General features: G+C 39.6%; 1 protein-coding gene across 7 annotated transcripts in view; it reads left to right on the plus strand.

Annotated features, from left to right (window-relative positions):
* Window positions 1-27,016, plus strand: part of LOC126194626 (ral GTPase-activating protein subunit beta) — a 425,832-nt gene that overhangs the window by 15,958 nt on the left and 382,858 nt on the right. For 5 of the 7 annotated variants that reach the window (XM_049932779.1, XM_049932783.1, XM_049932785.1 and 2 more), the window contains exons 2-4: window positions 6,505-6,726; window positions 13,335-13,536; window positions 14,244-14,273. In XM_049932779.1, coding sequence (XP_049788736.1) covers window positions 6,505-6,726; window positions 13,335-13,536; window positions 14,244-14,273 — 454 coding nt within the window. Of the gene's footprint in view, window positions 1-6,504; window positions 6,727-13,334; window positions 13,537-14,243; window positions 14,274-27,016 lie in introns of those variants that run through there. The other 2 variants (XM_049932782.1, XM_049932787.1) reach the window with 2 other exon arrangements.

Raw genomic sequence — 27,016 nt, forward strand, 5'->3', positions numbered from 1 at the left:
TTGCCAATGACAGTTTTTGCTGTAGGTTGCACTGTTATAACTGACTCAGTTTTCACAAGCCAAATAACACACTGTGCTTTCCGCTGCGGAGTACACATTGTTGCCCAGTTGCTCTGCACTGCACTGCATCCATGCCTGGACTGAACTGAGGGAACAGAGGAAAAAAACAGCACTGGTGCCATCTCAAGGTCAAGCAGACCTGCCAGCTGCAAGGGAGCTAAACTTGGAGAGTTGATGAATCAAGCACCACAGGCTAGAATAGTGCATGTCACTTTGTACAGATTCCAGGACACAATAAAACTAGGGAGTTCTTTTTCAAACACCCTGTATTTTTCTAGAAATGTGCCCAAGCACAAAAGAGTTAGTTTTTAATCAAGATAATTGTTTTCTTGATTTTCTAACAAGAAGCAGAACTAAATTTATATTTATTGCGAGGTTTGTTCAAAAAATTCTGGAACATGATCTACAAAATTTATCTACACTTACTTTTTACTTGTTGTGCATGGTGTCCTTCAAAATACTCTGCTCCACAATTGATACGCTGCTCCTAATACTGTTTCCACTTCTGGAAGCAGTCTTGGATAAAACATCTTGCTGGATCACCCCAAGTGCTGTCAGCGAATTTTCTTTTATGTCGTCCATCATTGCAAATCTTCATCCTTTCAACGGGGTTTTCAGCTTTGGAAATTTAAAAAAAAAAAAAAATCAACAGGGGCCAGGTCTGGAGAGTACAAAGGATGAGGCAATGGGGCAACACAATGCATTCCAAGATGCACTGTCAGGATTTCATGACATGATCCAACTGAAATATTCCATTCTTCCACGGTCTCTCAGACAGTCAGTCTGCAGTTGGCACACACAATGTCGTTAACATTCCTGAGATGAGTGTCATCGGAAGACATCGATGGGCGTCCTGAATGAGGGTCATCTTTAAGTTTGGTCTGGCCATTTTTAGACTGTGTGAATCATTTGTGATACAGAGTATGACTTAATCACTCATTCCCGTAGCCTTCCTGCAGCATTTGGTGTTTCTCTGTAGAGGTTTTCATGAGTTTAATGCAAAATTCAATGCAGACACATTGCTCATCTAACTCTGCCATCTCGAAATTCGCAAACTGTGTGACACTACATTCTACTCAATACAGCACTGAACAACAACTAACAGACGTACCACAATGAGTCTTCTGGCAGTTACACAGCAAACACAGGCATGTGCAGAGATGCCAACCACATTTCCCTCCAAAACACCATTGGCGCATAATTACGAATGTTCTGTAATGTGGCTTCTTATGTATGTATGTATGTTTTTCCTTTGCTGGCACTACATGTAAACTATTAGTTATGTTTATGGTGTGATTGTTAAAAAACTTTCATAAATAATGGAAGGAGTGAAAGTAAGCACTGAACTGTATGGTTGATTGGGCCCATAAAGATGACAGAAATGTTGCTAAGTATTCACATGATGTCCTCCTGCAGAGATAACTAGTATACAATTCACATACCAGTGCAGTAGCACAGTGCAGTCTACATCAATATCTGCTTCTAAATACATACTCCTCACACACCGTATGGTGTTAGCAGAGGGTACACTGTACCACTGCTAATCATTTCCTTTCCTCTTCGACTTGAAAGTAGACTGAGGGAAGAAAGACTATCTGTATGCCTCCGTAATAGCCCTAATTTCTCATCTCTTGCCTTCATGGTCCTTATGCGAAATGTACCTCGGTAGAGTAGACAGCTACAGTCAGCATCAGATGCTAATTCTCTAAGTTTTCTCAATAATCTGCAAAACAGACTTCATATTCCCTCAATGGATTCCCATGAGTTCACAAAGACTCTCCATAATACTCACATGTTGAGTGAGCCTGCTGGTAACAAATCTAGCAGCCCGCCTCAGAATTTCTTCATTGTCTTCCTTTGATCTGACATGTCAGGAATACCAAACACTCAAGCAGTACCCAAGAATGGGTCACACTATTCTTCCAATGTAGTCTCCTTTACAAGTGAACCAAAGTTGATCATTTGCCTTCCCTACTACTGTTCGTATGTGCTTACTTCATTTCATTTGGCTTTGCAGCATTACGCTTAGATATTTAATTGACATGACTGTATTGAGTAATTCATCACTAGTGCTGTAGTCGAACATTGCAGTAATGTTTTTCTTACTCATCTGCCATTAACTTGCAGTTTTCTACATTTAGAGCAAACTGCCATTTCACACACCAACTAGAAATTTTGTCTACCAAGTTGTCTGGTACCCTCCAACAGTCATGTAATGACAAAACCTTCCCATAAAACTCTGTTCCACTCCCTCTCTTCACACCTCCTACTGCCCCCCCCCCCCCCCCCCCCCCTCTCCACCGCTCTCAACTCTATAGTCCAAAAGCTGCGGCCTGTCCCGTGACTTTTGGCATGTGTTGCTTTCAGTTCTCCAAGGTTATCAGGATGCTACCGTCATTTACACTGACGATTCTAAAATCATGGACAGGACAGGATTTGCTTTTAAATCCACTATGCTCAGAATCATCAGCATTGCTGGGAACGTGTAGTGTCTGTATGGCAGAGCCGATAGCCATTAACAGATCTCTACATTTTATTAAACAAGCCTCCCTTGACCATGTTTTAATTTACAGTGACTCAGTAAGCATTCTTCAGGCCATCGGTCACTGTTATTCTTTGTCATGACTTTCTCTCTGACCTTAGTCCACACTGCCCACTCAGTTGTCTCTCTCTGGGTATTAGGTCATATGGGTGTCACAGGTACTGAATCAGCTGACCGTTTGGTTAAAGAAATGATTGCTCATCCCACACTTGACTTGATGATCCCAGATTCTGATTTGCGGGTGAATGTATGGTCTCCTGCTCACTTGGAGACGGGACAACATACGGTGGGGTACTGCCCCTACTAATAAACTCTGCACCATCAGAGAGTCTGCTGCTGCATGGCAGTCCTCCTTCCATTCCTCCTGGAAGGAATCCTTCATCCTGTGTCACCTACACATTGATCATACTAGACTAACCCAGAGTTTTATTTTGTGTAATGAGCCATGTCAACACTATGATTGTGGAGCCTTGTAGACAGTTGCTCTTATCCTGGTGTGCTGCCCACCACTCCTGGCCCTCCATGCTAAACATGGTCTTCTGAATTCTTTGCCTTTAATATTAGTGGATGATTCATGAACAGCTGAACTGTTTCTCCATTTTTTTCTCTGTGAATGTGGTTTTTCTTCTGAGATATAAAGTTCTAACCATCTTCATGTTGGGGGCAGGGTGATTGGGTTTGGTGCATTTCATGCTTCTTGCTGGGTCTGGGGGCTCCTTGATCCTATGGTCTTTGTCAGCTGCCTCTTCCGACTCTCTTTTACTCTGTTTTAATTGCTTTTAAGTGATATTTGCCTCTCGTTCTGTTGCATCTTTTTTTCCATTTTATGGGTAGCACTCTGTTGAATAGTGGGTACCCTGTAATACTGTAAAGGATCTGTGGTAGGACTGCTCCCATCACCTGTTGAGCACAGGCTTAACCAAGCTGTTGCCTTATCTATCTTTCTCATCCTTTTTTACTTAGGCCGGTATTACATTATCAAATTTCTTTGTCAAAGATTTGATCAAAGATGTGATCCAATATTCCGTCCAGTATATTTGACAAAGATCTTTGACGTAGCGCTAGAAGGGGTATTACACTGTCATCAAATTTTTCGTCAAAGTTCAAGATGGCTGACAACAACTTGTTATTAACCGCAGCAGTTGTACGTACCCCAATTGCATTGTGTGCACATGCGGAAAAGAAGTGGGGGAAAAATGGAACCATACATACGAGGTTGACAGTCTTAACAGTCCTGGGATTACAACTTGATAATAAATTCAGTTGGTAGGAGCACACCACAGAACTGCAGAAAGGCCTTAACAAATCTGTATTTGCAATTCGAGTGTTAGCAGACATAGGCAACATAAAAATGATAAAGCTTGCATACTTTGCCTACTTTCATTCCATAATGTCATATGGGATAATATTTTTGGTAAATATTGAAGTCAAACAAAAGTTTTCAGAGTCCAAAAGCGTGTAATATGTATTATTTGTGGAGTAAATTCACGGACATCCTACAGAAACCTCTTCAAAGAACTGGATATACTAACTGCTGCCTCTCAGTATATTTACTTCTTAATGAAATTTGTCATAAATAATATATCTCTTTTTCCAACAAACAACTCAGTTCATACATACAATACCAGGAACAAAAATGATCTGCACAAGGACTTAAAAGCACTTACTATAGTTCAAAAAGGGGTCCACTACTCAGGAACACTCATCTTCAATAATTTGCCAGGAAACATAAAAAATTTAGTTAGAAATAAAGATCAGTTTAAAAGGAGCCTGAAAAACTTACTACTGGCCAACTCCTTCTACTCCATTGGCGAAATTTTTAATAGAAACAAATGGTGTATTGTATTTATTCATACTATTAGTATTGTTATTTCAGCTTTAAAAAAATCGACATGTTCCACATCCACGAGGATCTCCTCAGCACGGATCTATGGAACGAAAAACTAATATAATCTGGGTGAAGCCGTGGGTTTTACGACGACACGATAAAAGCATTCAACAAAACTTGTTACGTGAGCTTACAGTGGAAGACGTCAAGTCGAACATCAATTACTTAAGAATGGATGAGCATACATTTCTGTATGTGCTCAATGAAATGTATCCTCATATCACAAAGCACAATATTCACTTAAGAACTGCTACATCTTCAGAAGACAGGCTCACTGTAACACTCCGATTCCTTGCTACAGGAGAGGGTTATGTTATGATATGTTAGGTTAGGTCAGGTCAGGTCAGGTCAGGTCAGGTCAGGTCAGGTCAGGTCAGGTCTCCAATCTTCTTAATCTATTTTTGTATTCAGGGTGCCTCACGTTATAAAGCGTCTCATCAGCTTCAGACATCTTTATTAATTTTTTAGTTGTCGGCACACACCAATTGTATTTACCAGCAATGGTTATAAAAACACTACAGATGACAGAATGCTGCAGCGATGCTAGCGCTCCATGTGGTAACATGTCACATTGCAGTGAACAGAAGACAAGCGGTTTCTTTGATCAAATATACAGCGAGGCCCTAGATTTGATCAAATATTGGACGACATTTGACAAAGTCCCTATTACACTATCAAATATCTTTGACAAAGATATTGGACAAAGAAATTTGATAGTGTAATACCGGCCTTATTGATGGTAATAACATTTTTAGCCTTCTCACCGTTTCTGTTCTGAATCTCCTGTCTAGAATGCGTTCTTTGCTCTTTAACTGTCTTTCCCCTTAATCAGGTTGGAAGGGGTTGGATGCGTGTGGGGCTTTGTCACCATGGATGAGCCCTTGGAGGTCCCTTGTCCGCTTTGACCCACATACTGGCCCAATCTATGTACTTCTCCAAAAATTGTTTCTCAGCTCTGGCAACAGTATTGCCTTTAAGGTCCCAATTTTACCACTCCAATTTTACCATTCCTGACAGATGTCACTAACTCCAGATGAATAACTCCTGGATGAGGAAGTGATAACCATGCTTTCATCTCGTAATCCCCAATGGCAGCTTGCTCTAAATGTAGAAATGTGTTAGTTAATGGTTGATGAGTAGGAAAAAAATCCTGTAATGCTATAATAAACCATTAGTAGTGTACTGTTTGGCATGGTCACGTCAATTAAATATCCAGACATAATGTTGCAAAGCAATATGAAATGGAACAAGCACGTAATAATGGTAGTAGGAAATGCGAATTATAGACTTTGGTTTATTGGGAGAATTTTAGGAAACTGTGGCTCTTCATTAAAGGAAACCATATATATAGAGCACTGGTGCAACTCATTCTTGAGTACTGTTTGAATGATTGGGATCCCCACCAGGTCAAATTAAAAGTAGTCATCAAAGCAATTCAGTGGTGGTCTGCTAGATTTGTTACCTGTAGGTTCGATCTACATGCAAGTATTACAGAGATGCTTTGTGAAGTTCAGTGGGAATCCCTGAAGGAAAGACAATGTTCTTTTTGCAGGACATTATTGGAGAAATTTAGAGGACCAGCATTTGAAGCTGACTGCAGAACAATTCTACTGCTACCAATGTACGTTTTGCATAAGGACTATGAAGATAAGGTGCGAGAAATTAAGGCTCGTATGGAGGCATACTGACATTCACTTTTTCCCCCGCTCTGTTTGCGAGTGGAACAGAAAATGAAAGGACATGACTAATATTGGGACAAGGTACCCTCCACATACAGTGGCTTGCAGAGTATGTTTGTACCAACCAGTCAATACCACAGTGATTCTGGATGAAGGCATTAGGACGAGTGGCGTAGTATATAATTGGTGACGTCTACTTTTTCTCTCCAAGCCCCACAGTGTTCCCTTACACTTATCTGTTCCCATAGGTGGCAAATACTGTGGCATTAATTTTACAGTGCCACAGTAATTGGAAAAATTGTGTGACAAAAAGTTTGCCATTGTTTGTTTTTCAGGACACAGAGGGTGGTGGAATGTATTCAGAGTGGGCTTCTCTGACATCTCTTGTTCAGCATGGAAATGAAGAAAGCCAAAGTGTTCTGGCCAAGTTTCCCATGTCTGCAGGCAAAGATGTTGCTGTTGCAGTTGTCAAACAGCTTGCGTCAAATCTTGGCCTCACTCAAGCTGCAGAGCCAAGCCCACTTACAACTGACAAAGAGGTTATGTGGTGTATGGAGGTAAGTTTTCATGAGATACAAAACTTGTGTTGTAGCTATTGCTTGAAAGTGAGACATTTTAATTTGAGCTTCAGTTGATAATTTACCAAGTCATTCTGAAAGACACATTTCAAAATTCATCCAGCAAAATATATGTCCTACACGTCTTCTCACATGCAAATAGGTGCACATCTGTAGAATGAACTGTATAGGATCTAGTGATCTAACTGGAAAAATGTGCAGTCCTGCTGCCCACTTAATGTTAGAGAGCGAAATGTGTAAATTACTAGGGGCAAAAAGTTGAATGAAGTAGATCTGGTACACAGTTTTGGGACATATGTGAGATTAAACATTGTAACTCTCCTCAAGGAAAAAGAGACCTCTTATTGAATGATAAGCTAGATTTAATATCTGTCTCTTCTGTGGACAATTTGAGTTTACTGCGTATGAATAGATACAACATACAGTAGCGTACAGAGGAGTCTTTGTTAGATGTGAACTGCTTCATGCATGTTTTAAAGAAATTGTACATAATGTTTTTGCTCCAAGGAGAAATTGAAAACTAGCCACAGGTATTTTCATTGTAATATCAGTTGAACATAACAGTTTATGCTCACAGGTTGGGCTGAATGCTAACTGCTTTGTCATTAATCCCATTTATTAGCCTACACCTTCATTTTGTACCACATGATGTGTCAGTGCTGACATATTTTAAATTTGTTTCTGTTTTTTTGATGTTTTTAACATAAAAATAATGACTACATAGTTTTGCTTGTGCACTACTTGTTTAAATTATATCACTGAGAATCAGATATATACCAAAAGTCATAATTTCTAATTCTCCTCACTGGTTCAGGTCAACAAAACTTCATTCATTTATACATTCATTGTATTTCATAAATCACATCATGAAGGAGAGCCTTCAGGGATGTGGAAACAGTCAATCTTTGCATTAGCAGGCAGAAACAGCCACTGCACGCTAATTGTGTACAATATGCTAACAACTAGTTATGAGTAGCCCACCAAGCTATCCATGTGGTCTAACACGTTGCTTCCCGAGCAGGAAGGTGTGCCAGTCCCTGGCACTAATCTGCTCGGCGGATTAGTGTCAAGGTCCGGTGTGCCGGCCAGCCTGTGGATGGTTTTTAAGGCGGTTTTCCATCTGCCTCGGTGAATGGGGACTGGTTCCCCTTATTCCACCTCACTTACACTATGTTGGCAATTGCTGCACAAACACTGTCTCCATGTATGCATAATTACTCTACCACGCAAACATTTGGGGTTACACTTGTCTGGTATGAGACGTTCCCGAGGGGGTCCACTGGGGGCCAAACCACACAATAACCCTGGTTTTGGTGTGGGGCGGCGGTGGGTGGGTGGACCTGCTGTGGCCTGGGTGGGCTGCTGTGGCCTGTTGTGGGGTTGTGAACCACTGAGGGCTACGGCAGGACGAAGCCTCACTATCGTTTCTAGGTCTCCAGTTTAATACACAATACACAATTGTGACTAATGCTAAGGTTCTTGGACTGATAATAATATAAATTACCTCTGAGTTACTTTGCATGAATTTGTATGGTGTTAGACAAAAACAGCTTTTTGAAGGGGGTGGGGGGGAAGAAAGAACTGCCGTTCCTCTTAAACGATCTATCTTATGTTTTTATCTAATATGTTAAACAAAGCATTTATATGACCTTACACAGAATCCTACCAAGAGTCTATATGCTTCCAAAGTTAAAACCCGTTTTATACAAACACTAGTATGGAGTGCAATTTGTATTTCTGAGTGCTGATATTCTGAAAACTTATAGAAGAAATGTGTACTAATGTATTCTTCTAATATGCCTTTGAGTAACTGGGGATTTTCAGTCCTCTGCTTAATGTCATCTGGCAGCCTGTTGTAGCTTCCTGCACCACCCAAAATATAAAATTCCATTCTGAAGCATCGATAGGTGTGTTTTGTTGCAATGGAAATTATTTTTGCTTTTACTATTGTGATCGTGAATTCCACAGTTCACCCTAAATTCACTCTTTTTGTTAACCACAAATGCAGGTAGGCAGCGGATGTATTGCCTCCGAAGCACAAGACTCCATAGGTCTACATCCACATCTACATACTCCACAAGCCACCATTAGATGCATGGCAGAGGGTACGTTGTACCAATACTAGTTGTTTCCTTTCCTGTTCCATTCAAAAATAGAGCAAAGGAAAACAGCTGTTTATATACCCCAGTATGAACGCTAATTTCTCTTATATTATGTTTGTGGCCCTTATTTGAAATGTGTGCTGGCAGCAGTAGAATTGGTCTGGAGACAGGTTCAAATGCTGGTTCTCTAAATTATCTCAATTGCATTCCTCAAAAAAAGCGTTACCTCCCACCAGGGATTTGCATTTCAGTTCCTGAAGCATCTCTGCAATACTTGTGTATTGACTGAGCCTACCACTAACCAATCTAGCACCCCGCCTCTGAATTCCTTCAATGTCTTCCTGTAATCTGGTCTAGTGTGAATCCCAAACACTTGAGTGATACCCAAGGATGGGTTACACTAATGTGTTCTATATGCAGTCTCCTTTACAAATGAACCACGCTATTCTAAAACTATCTCAATAAACCGAAGTCAACCATTCACCTTCCGCACTGCAATCCTTAAATGATCATGACATTTCCTACTGCTCTGCAACATTACAACGAGAGATTTAACTGACACCTGCATATACTTACATTTTTCTACATTTAAAGGTAGCTTCCATTCGTCACACTAACTAGAAATTTTGTCTAAGTCACCTTGTATCCTCCCACAGTCACTTGATGATGACACCTTCTGCACACCACATTGTCATCAGCAAACAGCTATAAATGGTTGCTCACCCTGTCAGTCATATCAGTCATGTACATAGAAAGTAACAGCTGCCTTATCACACTTTTCTGAGGCACACCTGATGAAACCCCTGTCTCTGATAAACACTGACCATCAAGGGAAATGTACTGGGCCGTATTACTTAAGAAGTCTTTGAGCCACTTACATATCTGGGAACCAGTTCTGTATGCTTGTACCTTCATAAATAATGTGCAGTGGGGTGCCATGTCAAATTATTTTAGAAAATTTAGGAATATGGAATCTGCCTGTTGCCTTTCATCTGTATTTCCCAGGATATCATTGAGAAAAGGGCCAGCTGAGTTTTGCGAGTGATACTTTTTAAAACCATGCTGATTTCTGGACGGGAGCCTTTCCATCTCAAGAAACTTTATTATATAAGGGACATTCAAATAAAACCCAGTCACTAGTGTAAAGTAACAGTACACATACTCAGAAATAGTTGCCAAAACTGTTGGCACATTTATCCCACTGCAGCACTAGTTGGTCGATTCCATCCTACTAGGCTGCTGTCAGATCCACACCTGGACTCAGTCACACACTTTGTCGTTTGCTCTGAACTGCTGTCCGTGAATAGCTTGTTTTAGAGCACCAAACACATGAAAGTCACACGGCGAAAGGTTGGGACTGTATGGTGGATGTTCCAGCATTTCCCACCGAAACTGCTGCAATGTTGTCTTCACTGCATTGGCTGTGGGCGGGCATTATCATGCAGGAGGATAACGCCATTGGACAACATGCCTCAGCATATTCACTTGATGGCTCATCTAAGGTTCTGTAAAGTGGCTTGATGTGGCTGGGCATTGATGGTGGTTCCCCATTCCAGGAACTCGACAAGCAGTGGGCCCTTGTGGTCAGAAAGGGAGGACATCATGACCTTACCAGAACTGGTGTGCATGGCCTTTGATTTCTTGGGAGGTGGTGAAGTTGCATGTTTCCACTTCTTGCTCTGACGCTTGCTTCCCGGTTCAAAATGGTGACAGCGTGTTTCGTCACGTGTAACAATATGTGACAGAAAGCCATATTCCTCGTCACAATATCATTGCAGATGACTCAAATATAGCGCCATTCGAGTATTGCACTGCTTGGCAGTCAGTTGGTGGGGAACCACCCACTGCTCACAGATTTTTCAAAAGTTCAAGTGTTGATGAATTATGGTGTGGGCGGTGCCCACGCTAATACACAGTAACCGATGGATCTCGTCCACAGTGATTCTGCAGTTGTCCAAGACTAAAACATTCACTTCCGCAACTATTTCCGGTGTGATGACACGATGTGCCCATCCAGGACGAGCATTGTCTTCCAGTGACATGTGCACCCCTCAGTGAAAGCGTTTGCGCCATTTCACCCCACTTGAACAGCTCAGACTGTACTCACTGTACAAAGCCTTCATCAGCCAATACATTTCACAGCCTTCAACTTCCTGTGCCACCAAAAATCGAATCCCTCCTCGTTGTTCCTGCTTACTTGCCTGCATGTCCTTTAGTGGACAATAACTTGTGTGACCACCTTCTCTTCAGCGTGAAACCACACTGGCACTATGCAACATCAAACGGTGCGTACCCATCAGTCTCTACCAATAGATGGTGCCACCATACCCGCATTTAGGTGTTACCACCTTACATGTAAGGCAAAGCTGGATGCACTGACGAGGTTTCATTTGAATGAACCTCATAATTGAACTGAGAATATGTTAAAAAATTCTGCAGCATACAATGTTAAGGATATTGCTTTGTAATTTAGCAGGTCAGTCCTTTTATGCTTCCTATGTACGAGAGTCAATGGAGAAGCTCCTGCAAGATATTTTGTTATCAACTTCACACGTAGTTTCTACTGTACACTTATATAGGATAAATATTTCTGTGACCTAAGCTGTATTTTCCCAGTATATTATGCCACAGGACAAAATTGCGTGAAAGAATGCAAAATATGCTAGCAATCTTGTTTTTAGGTCAATACAATGAAACAGATTTCTAACTGCAAAACAGGAGGAACTGAGCTCTTTGGTTAACTTATCTATGCACTGGCATCACCTCAGTTTATTACCCTTCTGGATGCCCAGGAGCTTTACAATTGGAATCTCATCCAGTCTGTGTAGTTCTGGTACCTGTTAAGACATTTTTGTTGGGAATTATATATATGAGTATTTGACTAAACATTGTGGTTTTAAAAAGTTCTGCAGTGTCTGTGGGTCATCATCCATATGGATCACAAACAGGACCAAGCACCAATCATTCCAAGACACCATGTTTAATGTCTCCCCTCTCTCCCCCCCCCCCTTCCCCTCCCCCCTAATTTTGTCGTATTCTGGCGCTATCATTTGTTAATTTGACACTCTTATCTTTTGTTGTTAAGACGTCCATGGAAGGGAAATGCCTTAAACACTGTACCATTTTATTTTGCCTTGTGGAATTTTATGATCTACACAATATGGCGCTTGAAACCTTTTTAGCAGTTCATAGAGACCCTAAGTAAGGCTCATACATATTTTTCAAATGTATCTGTATCCACTGCCATTCAGTTTCAGTAAGATAGAACAGCTTTGTGTATCATGTGAGAATGATGTGGATAAAGACTTTGGTATGAGTAAATCACATTATATTAGTCTCAGTCATTTCTTCCTACATGTACTATTGCCTTTGATGCAACACTCCAAGGTACAAGTGCCCCTGGTTTGAATGTCTCGCCACTGACGTTTTACTAATCTTAAATTACAGTATATTTACCAGTATGGAGAATCAATTGCCAGTTATTGTGTTGATTTTCTATAGAGCTTTTCAGTTTAGTGTTGGTAGTGCCCCTCTTTATGTAGATGTAGTACACAGTTATCAAAAATTTTCCAATCGTTGGTTCACACTCCTGTATATAAAGAAAAAGCTGATTGTATTTTATCGCCCTCTAGAGTTGACAACAATCTATCACAATTTCTTTAAATGTATTAATCCCGTTGATGAGAAAAAAATAAATTTATTACTATTACTTTTTTTTTAAATAAAAAATTCATATTGATGACCACAGACAGTATCACATTATAAAGATGGCCCCCCAGATAATCCGACTGTCTGTGTGTTGTTATAGAAGTTTATTTCATTTCTTATGTTATAACTACATTGTTGCGCAGTCTTTTGGAATAAAATTTAACGTACATGTTCTTGTTTTGAAAGTTACTCCAATAAAAGTTGCATTATAAAGATTTCATTATATGAGTCTTGAAATCTGATAGTAAAATGTACACTTAAATGTTTGTATTAAGCTGTCCACCTGGGTTAAACAGCCTGATCTCCAAAATATATGTGTGTTGTCATAGGTATTTTGCTATATAATTTCGTCTGCACAAGAACACAATTCACAATATAAAACAAACTAGTGTGTAGTATATCTTTGCTTCTGGATCATTGTATTTATTGTGCCCTACACAGTACAGGGCAGACAGTTAACTGTACCACAACTGGTGATTCAGTTTTGTGCCATTGGCAAAACAAGCCAGGGAAAAATTGTTGTGTATATCCATACACCTTCTAACCCTTGCTATCTCATCCATCTGATGTTGGCACAAAATATGCAGTGTACACAGTAAAATATTCTTACAATTGACATTAAATGTTGATTCTCTATGCTGACTTGGTATTTGCACTTTTGGAATGGTATTGAATTGTTGTTAGAACAAGAGTAAATTATAGTTGGTGTTTACTGAGTCTGCAACATATCTGAACTGACTCTTTTTATGTTTAACATTAGCACTGCATCTATTTCAGGTCATTTGCTTTGGAATGAGTTTGCCACTTAGTGAACATGACACTATAAGGGATTGTGTAAGTGTGTACTGTGAGTGGCTGTCAGCCTTGCTTCCAGTTCCAAAAGTGTGTGTTCCGAAGCCTGTTTGTGAGGATCCCAATCTGTATGCTCGTAAAATGATAACACACTTTCATAATTTATTCATTCCACGAAAAGGGGAAGGTATGTTTGAGTTTTTTTTTTTCTGCGTGTTTTTCAGACCTGTGTAAAAAAAAAATTGTTGTACTGTTATTGCTGATGTAAGCAACTCTATGATGCAAACTGTGATTTAATGCAGTTTCTTTCAAAACTTTTTTGTAGTACCGATGTTCTATATACTTTGGTAATTTTAAATGTTTCTAAGTAGGTGTTTTTCTGCAATGTGTGATGAGTCCACAGGAATAATTAATATTTGTGCCACAGGTGAATCATTTCAATGATTGCGTTAGAGAAAAAAAGATGAACTGAAATTTCATGGGTTGCTTTGAATTCACACATTTCTGGTGATAAGCAAGAAATAAGATACTAAGTAGGTATTAAAGCTCATTCTTAGGATACTCAATGAGAAATCTTCACATTTTTCACAGATGCTCCGCGCCCCCCCCCCCCCCCCCAAGCTCTCTCTCTCTCTCTCTCTCTCTCTCTCTCTGTGTGTGTGTGTGTGTGTGTGTGTGTGTGTGTGTGTGTGTGTGTGTGTGTGCCAGTCACTATCAAAAATTATTTTTTATTTATCTACACAGAACTATAATAATGACATATTATATGCAATAAGTTGGGATATGCAAAAAAAAATATATATATATATATATATATATATATACACTCCTATTCTAATAGACATTGGTATGTACTTCTCCAAGTACTAATTTTTTAATTTGTTTATTTTCAAGTCTGGCCATTTCCATACTTGGATAATATAAGTAAGTATAAGGATAGAATTGTTGCATATGTTCTGTCATAATTTTTTTCTGTAGTTAATATTTGTTGATATGAAATTAACCTTTGAGTCTTTTATACCCCTTACCTGCCTGAGGATATATCCACATAAAAATATTTTTACATGCTGACTCGAATATACCAGAACTCCTAGTGGTGACATCAGATATAACATCCATCCATATATGACAATTTGTTTGCTCTAGGTTCCCTCCTCCTTTCCTTAAAGTTGTGAGTTATTTATTTCGATAAACTAAATGCCATCCTCCATCTGATTGTACCTTTTACTAATATTTTCCTTTCTATGTAATTACTGTGGTAAACTTCCTGTAAAATCTGTTTTGCATATTCTACGTGCACTGTGATCTGTGATATTTGAATTCTCCCCCTCCCCCCTAATCCTAATGTTCCTCCCAGTGTCAAGTGAAGTATCCCGGAATGCAGTAGCAGATTGTGAGAGTTCATTCAATATGCATGTTACTAATAAATTACACATCTGTTCTATAGTAGTCATCGAACTTCCAACTAGATGAAATCATAAATCTTGTTTTTATATCGTCTACTAAATCAGTATTCTGATAACTTTAGGTTATAATAGCACTTTATTATACAGTGACTATACATTAGAGAAGAGATTAGTCATTAGCATGTGGCTTTATGTTAAGCTGACATCCAGTTCAGACCCTAACATTCAACCAACTAAATAAAATGTTATCACAAAAAGATTCAACACATGTTGACGTTTTTGTGATAAATCATGTTCAGGTTGTTAATATTCCTTGGAGCCGTGTATGATGCAGCAGTCTTTGCTGCACTTGTGATGACCTCAGTTGTAGTGCTACAGTTGTCATTGTTACATGAATCCCAAAGGAGTACCTCACTCAAATAAATGGAACAACCAAGACAGAATTCAAAACACTTGAGCATGATGTTCATTAGATTGAAAGGAGATGGTGAAGCAGAGGCAAGAAAGAAAATATTTACTGACTTAGTAGACCTCAAGAAAGATAGATTGAAAACAAAAAGAGTATCATGACCACAAACAAATCCTTGGTTGCAGAGACTGAGACAGACACCCAAGGCTGCCAAAATCATATCAAACATAAAATTAGTGTAGGTCCTTAATTGCATGGCTTCACAAAGGAGATGTCCAAGTATCATAATGTACAATGTGCTGCCCTTTCTTTCCAAGACTGAGTGAATGGCTGCATTATTCAAGCAGAATTTGATGGACAAGATGAGCAAACAAGACATGACTGAAGAAGTCTGATATTGCTTCAGGACAGGACGGTGCAATAACGAAGCTCTCCATCGTGTGAATGATATCACTCCTCAGTTAAGAAACAATCTGCTCAACATAAAAAGATCATACATTGGTTTTTGAGCTATTCCATTCAAAGACATACTGGTACTTTCCATGTTTCAGTTGACACATTTTTGGAACACTTTGCAACACCTTACAAAGAAAGAGTGATAGTATGTGCAGATTGTGGTGAGTGCAGTTACCAGAAGAAAAACTGTCCAAATTGAAATCAGCCACCAAAATGTATTCCATATGCAGCCAGAGAGGAAACATGATCAAATCTGGGAAAAGAATGCCTGACTTACAAAACACCTTTGTAGGGATAAATGAGTGAACCGGTTATGTCCAGTGAGGAATGTACAGAAACTGTAGCGCAGAAAGTAAACACAGCTGACCAACAAAGATAGACTGAGAAGATGGGTAACGTTTGAAGGAAAAAGAAATCACTCTACACATGGCTGTGATATTGGAGGAAGACCTTTGCATGGATAAAAATGTTAAGACAGCATCTAACTCCTACTGCAATACAAATGCAGCAGAAAGTCATGAATTTGACTCCAACATGTACTCTGCAAAATAGCTTCATCAAATTGAGCGTGATTGAGCAAAACACAGGATTCAAGTTTTGAAGACAGCAATAAGAAAAATGTGTGATCGACACCTGCCACAATATGCTGTAATTGTTAATAGAAAGAGCATAACACGTGAAAGAGCATGTGTTCACAGGTTATTACATAATACAGAAGACAGCATAAGTTCTCCCTTGAACATGGACACAAAGAAAACGGTGAATCAGAACGAAGCCTTGACATAAATAATATTGGATAAAATGAATTTTATATGATGGCTTGAGGGTATGTTTTATAAGGTGTGAAGTGTAGTAAGTGTGAGATAGATCCTGCCAAATTGTACAGATAATTTGAGGACTACATGATGTTAACCAAACTTGAATAAATGAAACACTTGCTTGTTGCCTTCAAGTATTGTCAGATTGGTGGATCTCAAAAGGAGGGCAATTGTATTCTCAGTACCAGTGGCATTTGACGTTTATTTATAAGGGGCGTTCAAAAAGAAACAAGCTGGAGGCATAATTACAGAAACCAGTACCTGTATGTTAGATGTATTGACCCTGGCTGTTGTGACACTTGTTCCACTGTGACACAAGGTGATGAAAGGCTGTCTCATAAAATTCCCGAGGCTGTAATGTTAACCATTTCCGCACGTAGAACTGGGCATCGTCGTCCGAGGTGAAGGTTATGCTGACATTCTTCTTTGACCAAGATGATCCCCTTCTGATTCACTTCCTGGAGCATGTGACAACAGTAAATGCCCAGTGTTACTCACCAACCTTGACCACCCTTCGCCAAGCAATCAAATCAAAACGAACACATAATCTCACCAGTGGAGTCATTCTGCTCCACGACAATGCAAAGCCTCGTATGGCCAACACAGTCACGGAACTACTGCAGATATTCAAATGGTAGGTTCTAGGCCATCCTCCATACATTCCGGACCTCTCTCCCTGTGATTACGCCATGTTTGGTCCCCTTAAAAATGCTCTGAGGATCAAACGATTCACCTCGGATGATGACATCCACCTGTATGTGCAGAACTGGTTAACATCGCAGCCCTGGAAATTTTATGAGACACCATTCACCACCTTGTGTCACAGTGGGACAAGTGTCTCAATAGCCAGGGTCGATGATTCTAACATACAGGTACTGGTTTTTGTAGTTATACCTCCGGCTCATTTCTTTTTGAATGCCCCTTATATTAGGCAACCATGATGGAGAGGAAGTTGGTGAAGGTGGCACAAATAAATGCTGTATGAAGCAGAGTTGCCGAATGATACAGTGCAAACTACCATTAGCTTCTGTGGTTCCTTTTTGTTATAACTATTGTAAATATGTATCAGCAAGATCCAATTTTGAAATGTATTTTCCACCCGAAAATATTGACAGTAATTCTTCAGCTATTGGTACCGGGCGTGTTTCTATTGTTGATTGAGAATTTGTAGCTACCTGTAAGTGTCCACAGAGCCTTAAAGATCCATTGGGTTATTTAATTAGCTGAAAACCTGGCAGTGCCTGGGTATTCAGTTTGCCAATTTTGTATAACAAACAAAATGCTCTATATACTCCTGCAGTAAAATCAATATGAGATTATCCTGGACAGTTTCTGTATACCCGATGCAACTGCTTTGCATGTCTACAACACGATTTTGTATATGTCTCTTTGGCAACACCTCATCATAGCTCTGTAGATGGCTTTTGATTTCGCTTACAGGCATTTACATTTCACAGCTGTCAAAAGCACTGCAGGTGTCAAGGATTTCCTGAAGTTAACTCAATTGTAGGAATGTCTTAGTAGTAAAGGGTAAATGATGCAGCACGTTTCATACATCTCAGTGTTTATGACATCATATCTCATGAACTGTGTGTTGTACAATGATATGTTTCTGTAGGTACATTGAGCTAAATGTGGATGCTGTTTGATAAATATGTTGCGAATAGAGTTAATAGCAAAGAAGCAATAAATTCAAACATGGTTCACAATGTGGCAGTTTTTCACTCATCTCGGTATTTATGATGGCATATCTACTGAACAATTATAGTTAGATGGTTTTTTACCCTCACAGTAATTATTGCCTGACTGCAAGGGATTTGTGTAGCAGGTTTGGTTGAAATCAGTGCAGTGGTTTAGGAGGAGATGTAGAACACAAATACATGCACAGATACATTCATAGATTTTTATAATACATTTGGATTACAAACGAAGGAACATGTTGTTGTTGTTGTTGTTGTTGTTGTTGTGGTCTTCAGTCCAGAGACTGGTTTGATGCAGCTCTCCATGCTACTCTATCCTGTGCAAGCTTCTTCATCTCCCAGTACCTACTGCAACCTACATCCTTCTGAATCTGTTTAGTGTATTCATCTCTTGGTCTCCCTCTGCGATTTTTACCCTCCACGCTACCCTTCAATACTAAAATTGGTGATCCCTTGATGCCTCAGAATATGCCCTACCAACCAATCCCTTCTTCCAGTCAAGTTGTGCTACAAATTTCTCTTCTCTCCAATTCTATTCAATACCTCCTCATTAGTTATGTGATCTACCCATCTAATCTTCAGCATTCTTCTGTAGCACCACATTTCGAAAGCTTCTATTCTCTTGTCTAAACTATTTATCGTCCATGTTTCACTTCCATACGTGGCTATACTCCAAACAAATACTTTCAGAAACGACTTCCTGACACTTAAATCTATACTCGATGTTAACAAATTTCTCTTCTTCACAAATGCTTTCCTTTCCATTGCCAGTCTACATTTTATATCCTCTCTACTTCAACTATCATCAGTTATTTTGCTCCCCAAATAGCAATACTCATTTACTACTTTAAGCGTCTCATTTCCTAATCTAATTCCCGCAGCATCACCCGATTTAATTCAACTACATTCCATTATTCTCGTTTTGCTTTTGTTGATGTTCATCTTATATCCTCCTTTCAAGACCATGTCCATTCCGTTCAGCTGCTCTTCCAGGGCCTTTGCTGTCTGACAGAATTACAATGTCATCAGCGAACCTCAAAGTTTTTATTTCTTCTCCATGGATTTTAATTCCTACTTCAAATTTTTCTTTGGTTTCCTTTACTGTTTGCTCAATATACACATTGAATAACATCGGGAGAGGCTACAACCCTGTCTCACTCCTTTCCCAACCACTGCTTCCCTTTCATGCCCCTCGACTGTTATAACTTCCATCTGGTTTCTGTACACATTGTAAATAGCCTTTTGCTCCCAGTATTTTACCCCTGCCACCTTCAGAATTTAAAAGAGAGTATTTCAGTCAACATTGTCAAAAGCTTTCTGTAAGTCTACAAATGCTAGAAATGTAGGTTTGCCTTTCTTTAATCTATTTTCTAAGATAAGTCGTAGGGTCAGTATTGCCTCACATGTTCCAACATTTCTATGGAATCCAAACTGATCTTCCCCGAGGTCGACTTCTACCAGTTTTTCAATTCGTCTGTAAAGAATTCGTGTTAGTATTTTGCAGTAGTGGCTTATTAAACTGATAGTTCGGTAATTTTCACATCTGTCAACACCTGCTTTCTTTGTGATTGAAATTATTATATTCTTCTTGAAGTCTGAGGGTATTTCGCCTGTCTCATACATCTTGCTCACCAGATGGTAGAGTTTTCTCAGGACTGGCTCTCCCAAGGCTGTCAGTAGTTCTAATGGAATGTTGTCTACTCCCGAGGCCTTGTTTTGACTTTTTTTTTTGGTCTTTCAGTGCTCTGTCAAACTCTTCACACAGTATCATATCTCCCATTTCATCTTCATCTACATTCTCTTCCATTTTTATAATATTGTCCTTAAGAACATCGTCCTTGTATAGACTCTCTATATACTCCTTCCACCTTTCTGCTTTCCCTTCTTTGCTTAGAACTGGGTTTCCATCTGAGCTCTTGATATTCATGCAAGTGGTTCTCTTTTCTCCAAAGGTCTCTTTAATTTTCCTGTAGGCAGTATCTATCTTACGCCTAGTGAGATAAGCCTCTACATCCTTACATTTGTCCTCTAGCCGTCCCTGATTAGCCATTTTGCACTTTACGTCGATCTCATTTTTGAGACGTTTGTATTCCTTTTTGCCTGCTTCATTTTCTGCATTTTTATATTTTCTCCTTTCGTCAATTCAGTATCTCTTCTGTTACCCAGGGATTTCTATTAGCCCTCGTCTTTTTACCTACTTTATCCTCTGCTGTCTTCACTATTTTGTCTCTCAAAGCTACCCATTCGTCTTCTACTGTATTTTTCCCCCCCATTCTTGTCAATTGTTCCCTTATGCTCTCCCTGAAGCTCTCTACAACCTCTGGTTCTTTCAGTTTATCCAGGTCCTATCTCCTTAAATTCCCACCTTTTTGCAGTTTCTTCAGTTTTACTCTACAGATCATAACCAATAGATTGTGATCAGAGTCCACATCTGCCCCGGGAAATGTCTTACAATTTAAAACCTGGTTCCTGAATCTCTGTCTTACCATTATATAATCTATCTGAAACCTTCTAGTATCTCCAGGCTTCTTCCATGTATACAACCTTGTTTTATGATTCTTGAACCAAGTGTTAGCTATGATTAAGTTATGCTCTGTGCAAAATTCTACCAGGCGGCTTCCTCTTTCATTTCTTCCCCCAAATCCATATTCACCTACTACGTTTCCTTCTCTTCCTTTTCCTACTATCAAATTCCAGTCACCCATTACTATTAAATTTTCGTCTCCCTTCACTATCTGAATAATTTCTTTTATCTCATCATACATTTCATAAGTCTCTTCGTCATCTGCAGAGCTAGTTGGCATATAAACTTGCACTACTGTGGTAGGCGTGGGCTTCGTATCTATCTTGGCTACAATAATGCGTTCACTATGCTGTTTGTAGTTGCTTACCTGCATTCCTATTTTCCTATTCACTATTAAACCTACTCCTGCATTACCCCTATTTGATTTTGTATTTATAACCCTATGTTCACCTGACCAGAAGTCTTGTTCCTCCTGCCACCGAACTTCACTAACTCCCACTATATCCAACTTTAACCTATCCATTTCCCTTTTTAAATTTTCTAACCTACCTGCCCAATTAAGGGATCTGACATTCCATGCTCCTATCCGTAGAACTCCAGTTTTCTTTCTCCTGATAACAACGTCCTCCTGAGTAGTCCCTGCCCAGAGATCCGAATGGGGGCTATTTTACCTCCGGAATATTTTACCCAAGAGGATGCCATTATCATTTAACCATACAGTAAAGCTGCTGACCTCAGGAAAAATTATGGCTGTAGTTTCCCCTTGCTTTCAGCTGTTCGCAGGAACATAACACTTCTGAAAGTGATAGGTACCATAACTTGCCACTGAACACAATTGTGTTATTCTTGTTTAATTTCATACCTGAATCTGAACAGAATATTTTGGAGTATATGAAATTTAGGTACTGTTATTGGTTTTAACATGGGCCTCAACCATCTCTCTCACTTCCCATCTCTTAGGCAGTGATAGGTACCATAACTTGCCACTGAACACAATTGTGTTATTCTTGTTTAATTTCATACCTGAATCTGAACAGAATATTTTGGAGTATATGAAATTTAGGTACTGTTATTGGTTTTAACATGGGCCTCAACCATCTCTCTCAGTTCCCATCTCTTAGGCAGCAGGGGGCTACTGCTTGGGTGCGTATGTATGTATGTATGATGCCAAGGGAATTACAATAGAAAACAAGACACTAAAGGTAGTAGGTGAGTTTTGGTATTTGGGCAGCAAAATAGCTGGTAATGGATAAAGTAGAGAAGGTATAAAATGTAGACTGGCAATGGCAAGAAAAGCATTTCTGAAGAAGAGAAATTTGTTGACATTGAGTATAGATTTAAGTACCAGGAAGTATTTTCTGAAGATATTTGTCTGTAGTGTAGCTATGTATGGACGTGAAACGTTTGATAAACAGTTAAGACAAAAATAGAATAGAAGCTTTTGAAATGTGATTCTACGTGAGAATACTGAAGATCACGTAACTAATGAAGAGACAAGAGATTTGTGAAATGACTAGACCAACAGAAGAGTTTGGTTTATAGGACACAGTCTGAGACACCATACTGGAAGGAGGGGGAGGGGGAATTGTAGAGGGAGGCCAGCAGATGAATACAGCAATACATATATGTGTGTGATTTGTGTATATGTATGTGTACACTAGCTTGAAAAAGGGTTCATCCAGGAGCTAGCAAAGTTCTCAGTTTTGTTTGTGTGTCTTTCAACTCAATGTCTCAGCTATTTAGTGATGTGACTTGAACTTCTAAATTATTTGCATTCCACCAAGACTTTCTATCCTATTTATGTTACACGTATTCTCTGATTTTCCTAGCCATTCAGTATGTTTTCCTGTGCTTCAGATGATTTCCTGGATGTTTGATTTATATACTGATGTTGTTGAAACAGTGTTACTGTTCCTTTTATTTGAACAAGAAATCTGGTTACAAGTTTTTTGTAAATAGTGTTCAGATCACAACTCACCGTCTGGCTGGTGGTGGTTATGCAAAGAATCATCACTGTGAAATACTGCTAATCCGTTAAATAAGCCAGAGTCTTTGATGAGCCCTGCAAAGCATTCTCAGCAGACAATGAGAATGGCAGTGTCAGAAGGAGCAAGGGACCACTTCATGGTACCTGCGGAGTTGCAGTGGAACCAAGGCAGCTGCTGCTGGTGCAGCTGCTGTGGTGGCAGTGGAGGAGTAGTGGAGGACCACCCCATGGTCTCTTTGGTGGTGATGGTAACAAATATGTAATCCTGCAGTGGCTGCTGCTGCTGAGGTGGTGGTGGTGGTGGTGGTGATTGAAGGGTGAAGAGGAGGTTGCGGATGATGCCTCTGGAGCTCTCACTGTAGGTTGTAGGGGGGTGGTCGGCCTGGTTGAAGGCCAGTACCACAGTTGTTTTGATGGTGATCATTCTGCCAGTGGAATCTGTCAGCATCCACATTGTAAGGATGCCTGCCCTGGGCACCTGTAATTGTTATGGTGGGGGAGGGGGGGGGTCCATGCTCTATCCAAATGTCCGCTCCTGTATTTAGACTTCTCTGTGGATGCTTTTTTGGTACAATGGATGCTGCTGGTGTTGTGCAAAGGGCAAATGGAGGACATTTCCACTGGATTGTATTTCCTCAAAACATGGTTAGAGCATCTTTCCTAGAAGAAGACTTAATCACCACCTTTATCTTTTCCTTGAAGGTGCAGTCTATCTGCTGTGCCTCTTTCTCTGATTGAGGACATGAAGGAGCAGTAAAGAGATGCTGAGCTGCCATGTTGAGTGTAATAAAGAGAACAGATTCAAACTGGGGGCCATTATCTATTACCATGGCCCATTGGAGGCCTTCAGACATGAAAACCTGTATGAGTGCCTTAATTGTCTCTTTGTGTTGTATTGGAGTACATACTGAAAGTGTAAGGAAACTTTGTAAAAGTGTCTACGATGGTTGCACATTGAGTTGAGAAAAGGACCTGTGAAGTCTATATGAACTCGGTCTCAAGGAACAGCAGGCTGAAGCCAGGATGAAAAAACTTTTGGAAGAGATACCTGCTGGGGTCACAGTCAGGACATGAGTGAGTGAATGCCTCAATGTTTTTGTTGATTACTGGCCCATAACCATAATGGTGGGCTAAGATCTTCATTTGTGTGATGCCCCAGTGGCTGTTGTGAAGCAGGATGAGGACCAGAGAGTATACTGAGGGTGGTATCAACACCCAGAGGCATTCTTTCTCCTTAGTGAGTCAGAGGATCCTGTCCTTTGCTGACAGCCAATGTTACAAAGAAAAGTAGCATTGTAATGTTGGGTCCTGTCTCAGAGGGAGGTGCTCCATCCTGCCTGACTTCACACTCTTAGAAAAGTGGTGGATAATGGTGTCGTACCATAGTTATGTTGCAATTGTGAGTGTTGTGACTAGAAAATTGTTTAAAGTGAAAAGGGCCTCTGAGTGAACGTGGAAGCACATGACCTCTTGTTGGTAAAATTCTGCATCAGTACTAACTGGTAGCAGGGAAAATGCATCTGCATTTGTGTGCTGGCATATTGGTTAGTATGTGATGTAGGACTAATGTGAAGGAAAACAAAGTAGCCAGGAGCCCACCCCTGTCAGCATTGTGCCCTGTTGTCAGGCAATGATGATAGAGAGCCAAATAAAGTAAGCAAAGCCTTGTGATTGCTCACTATTTCAGATAATAGAGGTATGTGTGAAATTTGCACATTGCGTAAATGATGGCAAGGTTCTCTTTCTTGACCTGGACATAGTTGTGTTAGGCCTTATTCAATGTTTCGAAGGTGAAAGGTATTGGATGTTTTGATACATTGGCTTCCTGATGTGAAAAGACAGTGTCGATACTATGCTGTGAAGCATTTGTGGCAAGGATCAAAAGTTTTCAAGGGAGTAGAGAACTAAACAAGGTGCCTTTTGTAGGGCACACTCAAGAGTGCGGAACACATTGTTGCATTTGGGCAACCAAACAAACTCAGCCCAATGCTTGCGGAGAGCATTAATGGGTTGTGCAATCTGCACCATGTTCACTATAAATTTCCTTTGCTCATGAAAGTTTGTAGTTGTTTTAAGTTCCAGTGTGGGCGCTGTAGTGTCCTTTAAGAAATTTTTACGGACAGTGCATGTGCAATGAATATAAAAATAGTGAATGACATAAAATATACAAGACTTAAAAGGCATTTGTGAAGAACTATATTAGTAATATTTATGAAGACCTGTAATGTAAATGCTCTGGTGTGAAAAGGACTTTATCGCTGATGAATAATATCGTAGTAAAAAATATATTGAAATCAAATATTTGTATCTCTGTGTAATTATACATACGATGGACAGAACAAATCCTTTTCTTCTGCTTCTTTTGTTCGTTAGAGATTGTGGGTAGTGCTTAATGCTTTCAGATGTTCGTGTTGTTTTCTCTCCTAGACGATGTTAAGGTGTGTATGTAAAGTATTACTTAAATTATATGTATAAAAACTAGCTCGTGTTACTATTTAAAGGTAATATAAGCACCTCATCTCAATGTTTCATTTGCAGAGAAAGATTAATTAGTATTCTTTAGCTGCTACGATGCCCAAAAGCCTTTATCGCTGATGGGCAACAATTGGACGCCATTATGTGGCAGATTCAAATATTAAGTTATTTTGCAGATGTCATTCATAGCAGTGGCTACTAAATCATTTTTAATTAATTTATTTATTTATTTACATGTCAAGTTCTGTAGGACCAAATTGAGGAGCAAATCTCCATATCATGGAACGTGTCAGTACATGAACTTACAACATAAAAGTAATAACAGATAAAAATAAATGTTCATGAACCTGAAAGAAAATCAGTCCATATGTTTAAGCAAACGCTATCAGCAATACAATGAGAATCATCTTAATTTTTCAAGGAACTCCTCGACAGAATAGAAGGAGTGACCCATGAGGAAACTCTTCAGTTTCGATTTGAAAGCATGTGGATTACTGCTAAGATGTTTGAATTCGAGTGGCAGCTTATTGAAAATGGATGCAGCAGTATACTGCACACCTTTTTGCACAAGAGTTAAGGAAGTCCGATCCAAATGGAGGTTTGATTTCTGCTGAGTATTAACCGAGTGAAAGCTGCTTATTGTTGGAAATATACTAATATTGGTAACAAGAAACGACAATAAGGAAAATACATATTGAGAGGCCAATGTCAAAATACCCAGACTCGTGAACAGAGGTTGACAAGAGGTTCATGAACTCACACCACTTATTGCCCGAACCGCCCGTTTCTGAGCCAAAAATATCCTAGAATGGGAAGAGTTACCCCAAAACATAATACCATACGACATAAGTGAATGAAAATAACTAAAGTAGACTAATTTACATGTCGAAGTATCACTCACTTTCGATACCGTTCGAATAGTGAAAATGGCAGTATTAAGTCTTTGAACAAGATCCTGAACGTGGGCTTTCCACGACAGCTTACTATCTATCTGAACACCTAGGAATTTGAATTGTTCAGTTTCACTAATCATATGCCCATTCTGTGAGATTAAAATGTCAGGTTTTGTTGAATTGTGTGTTAGAAACTGTAAAAACTGAGTCTTACTGTGATTTAACGTTAGTTTATTTTCTACAAGCCATGAACTGAGGTTGTGTACTGCACTACTTGGAACCGAGTCAATGTTGCACACAACATCCTTTACTACCAAGCTACTAGTGTCATCAGCAAACAGAAATATTTTAGAGTAACCCATAATACTAGAGGGCATATCATTTATATAAATAAGGAACAGGAGCGGCCCCAACACTGATTCCTGGGGCACCCCCCACTTGACAGTACCCCACTCAGATCCCACATCACAGCCGTTATCAACATTGTGAATAATGACCTTTTGCTGCCTGTTGCTAAAGTAAGAGGTGAACCAATTGTGAGCTACTCCCCTTATTCCAAAATGGTCCAACTTCTGGAGCAATATTGTGAGATCAAGACAGTCAAATGCCTTTGTTAAATCAAAAAATACGCCAAGCGCTCGAAACTTTTTGTTTAGCCCATCCAGTACCTCACAGAGAAAAGAGAGTACAGCATTTTCAGTTGTCAAACGACTTCTAAAGCCGAACTGCACATTTGATAGCAAATCGTGTGATATAAAATGATCAATTAACCTTACATACACAGCCTTTTCGATAACTTTTGCAAACACTGATGGCATAGAAATAGGTCTAAAATTATCTACATTATCCCTTTGTCCCTTTTTATAAAGCGGCTTTACTACTGAGTACTTTAATCACTCAGGAAACTGACCATTCCTAAAGGAAAAATTACAAATATGGCTAAATACAGGGCTAACATGTGCAGCACAGTACTTTAATATTCTACTAGACACTCCATCA

The sequence above is a fragment of the Schistocerca nitens genome, chromosome 7 (genome assembly GCF_023898315.1).
Source record: "Schistocerca nitens isolate TAMUIC-IGC-003100 chromosome 7, iqSchNite1.1, whole genome shotgun sequence".
In the NCBI taxonomy this organism is placed as follows: Eukaryota; Metazoa; Arthropoda; class Insecta; order Orthoptera; family Acrididae; genus Schistocerca; species Schistocerca nitens.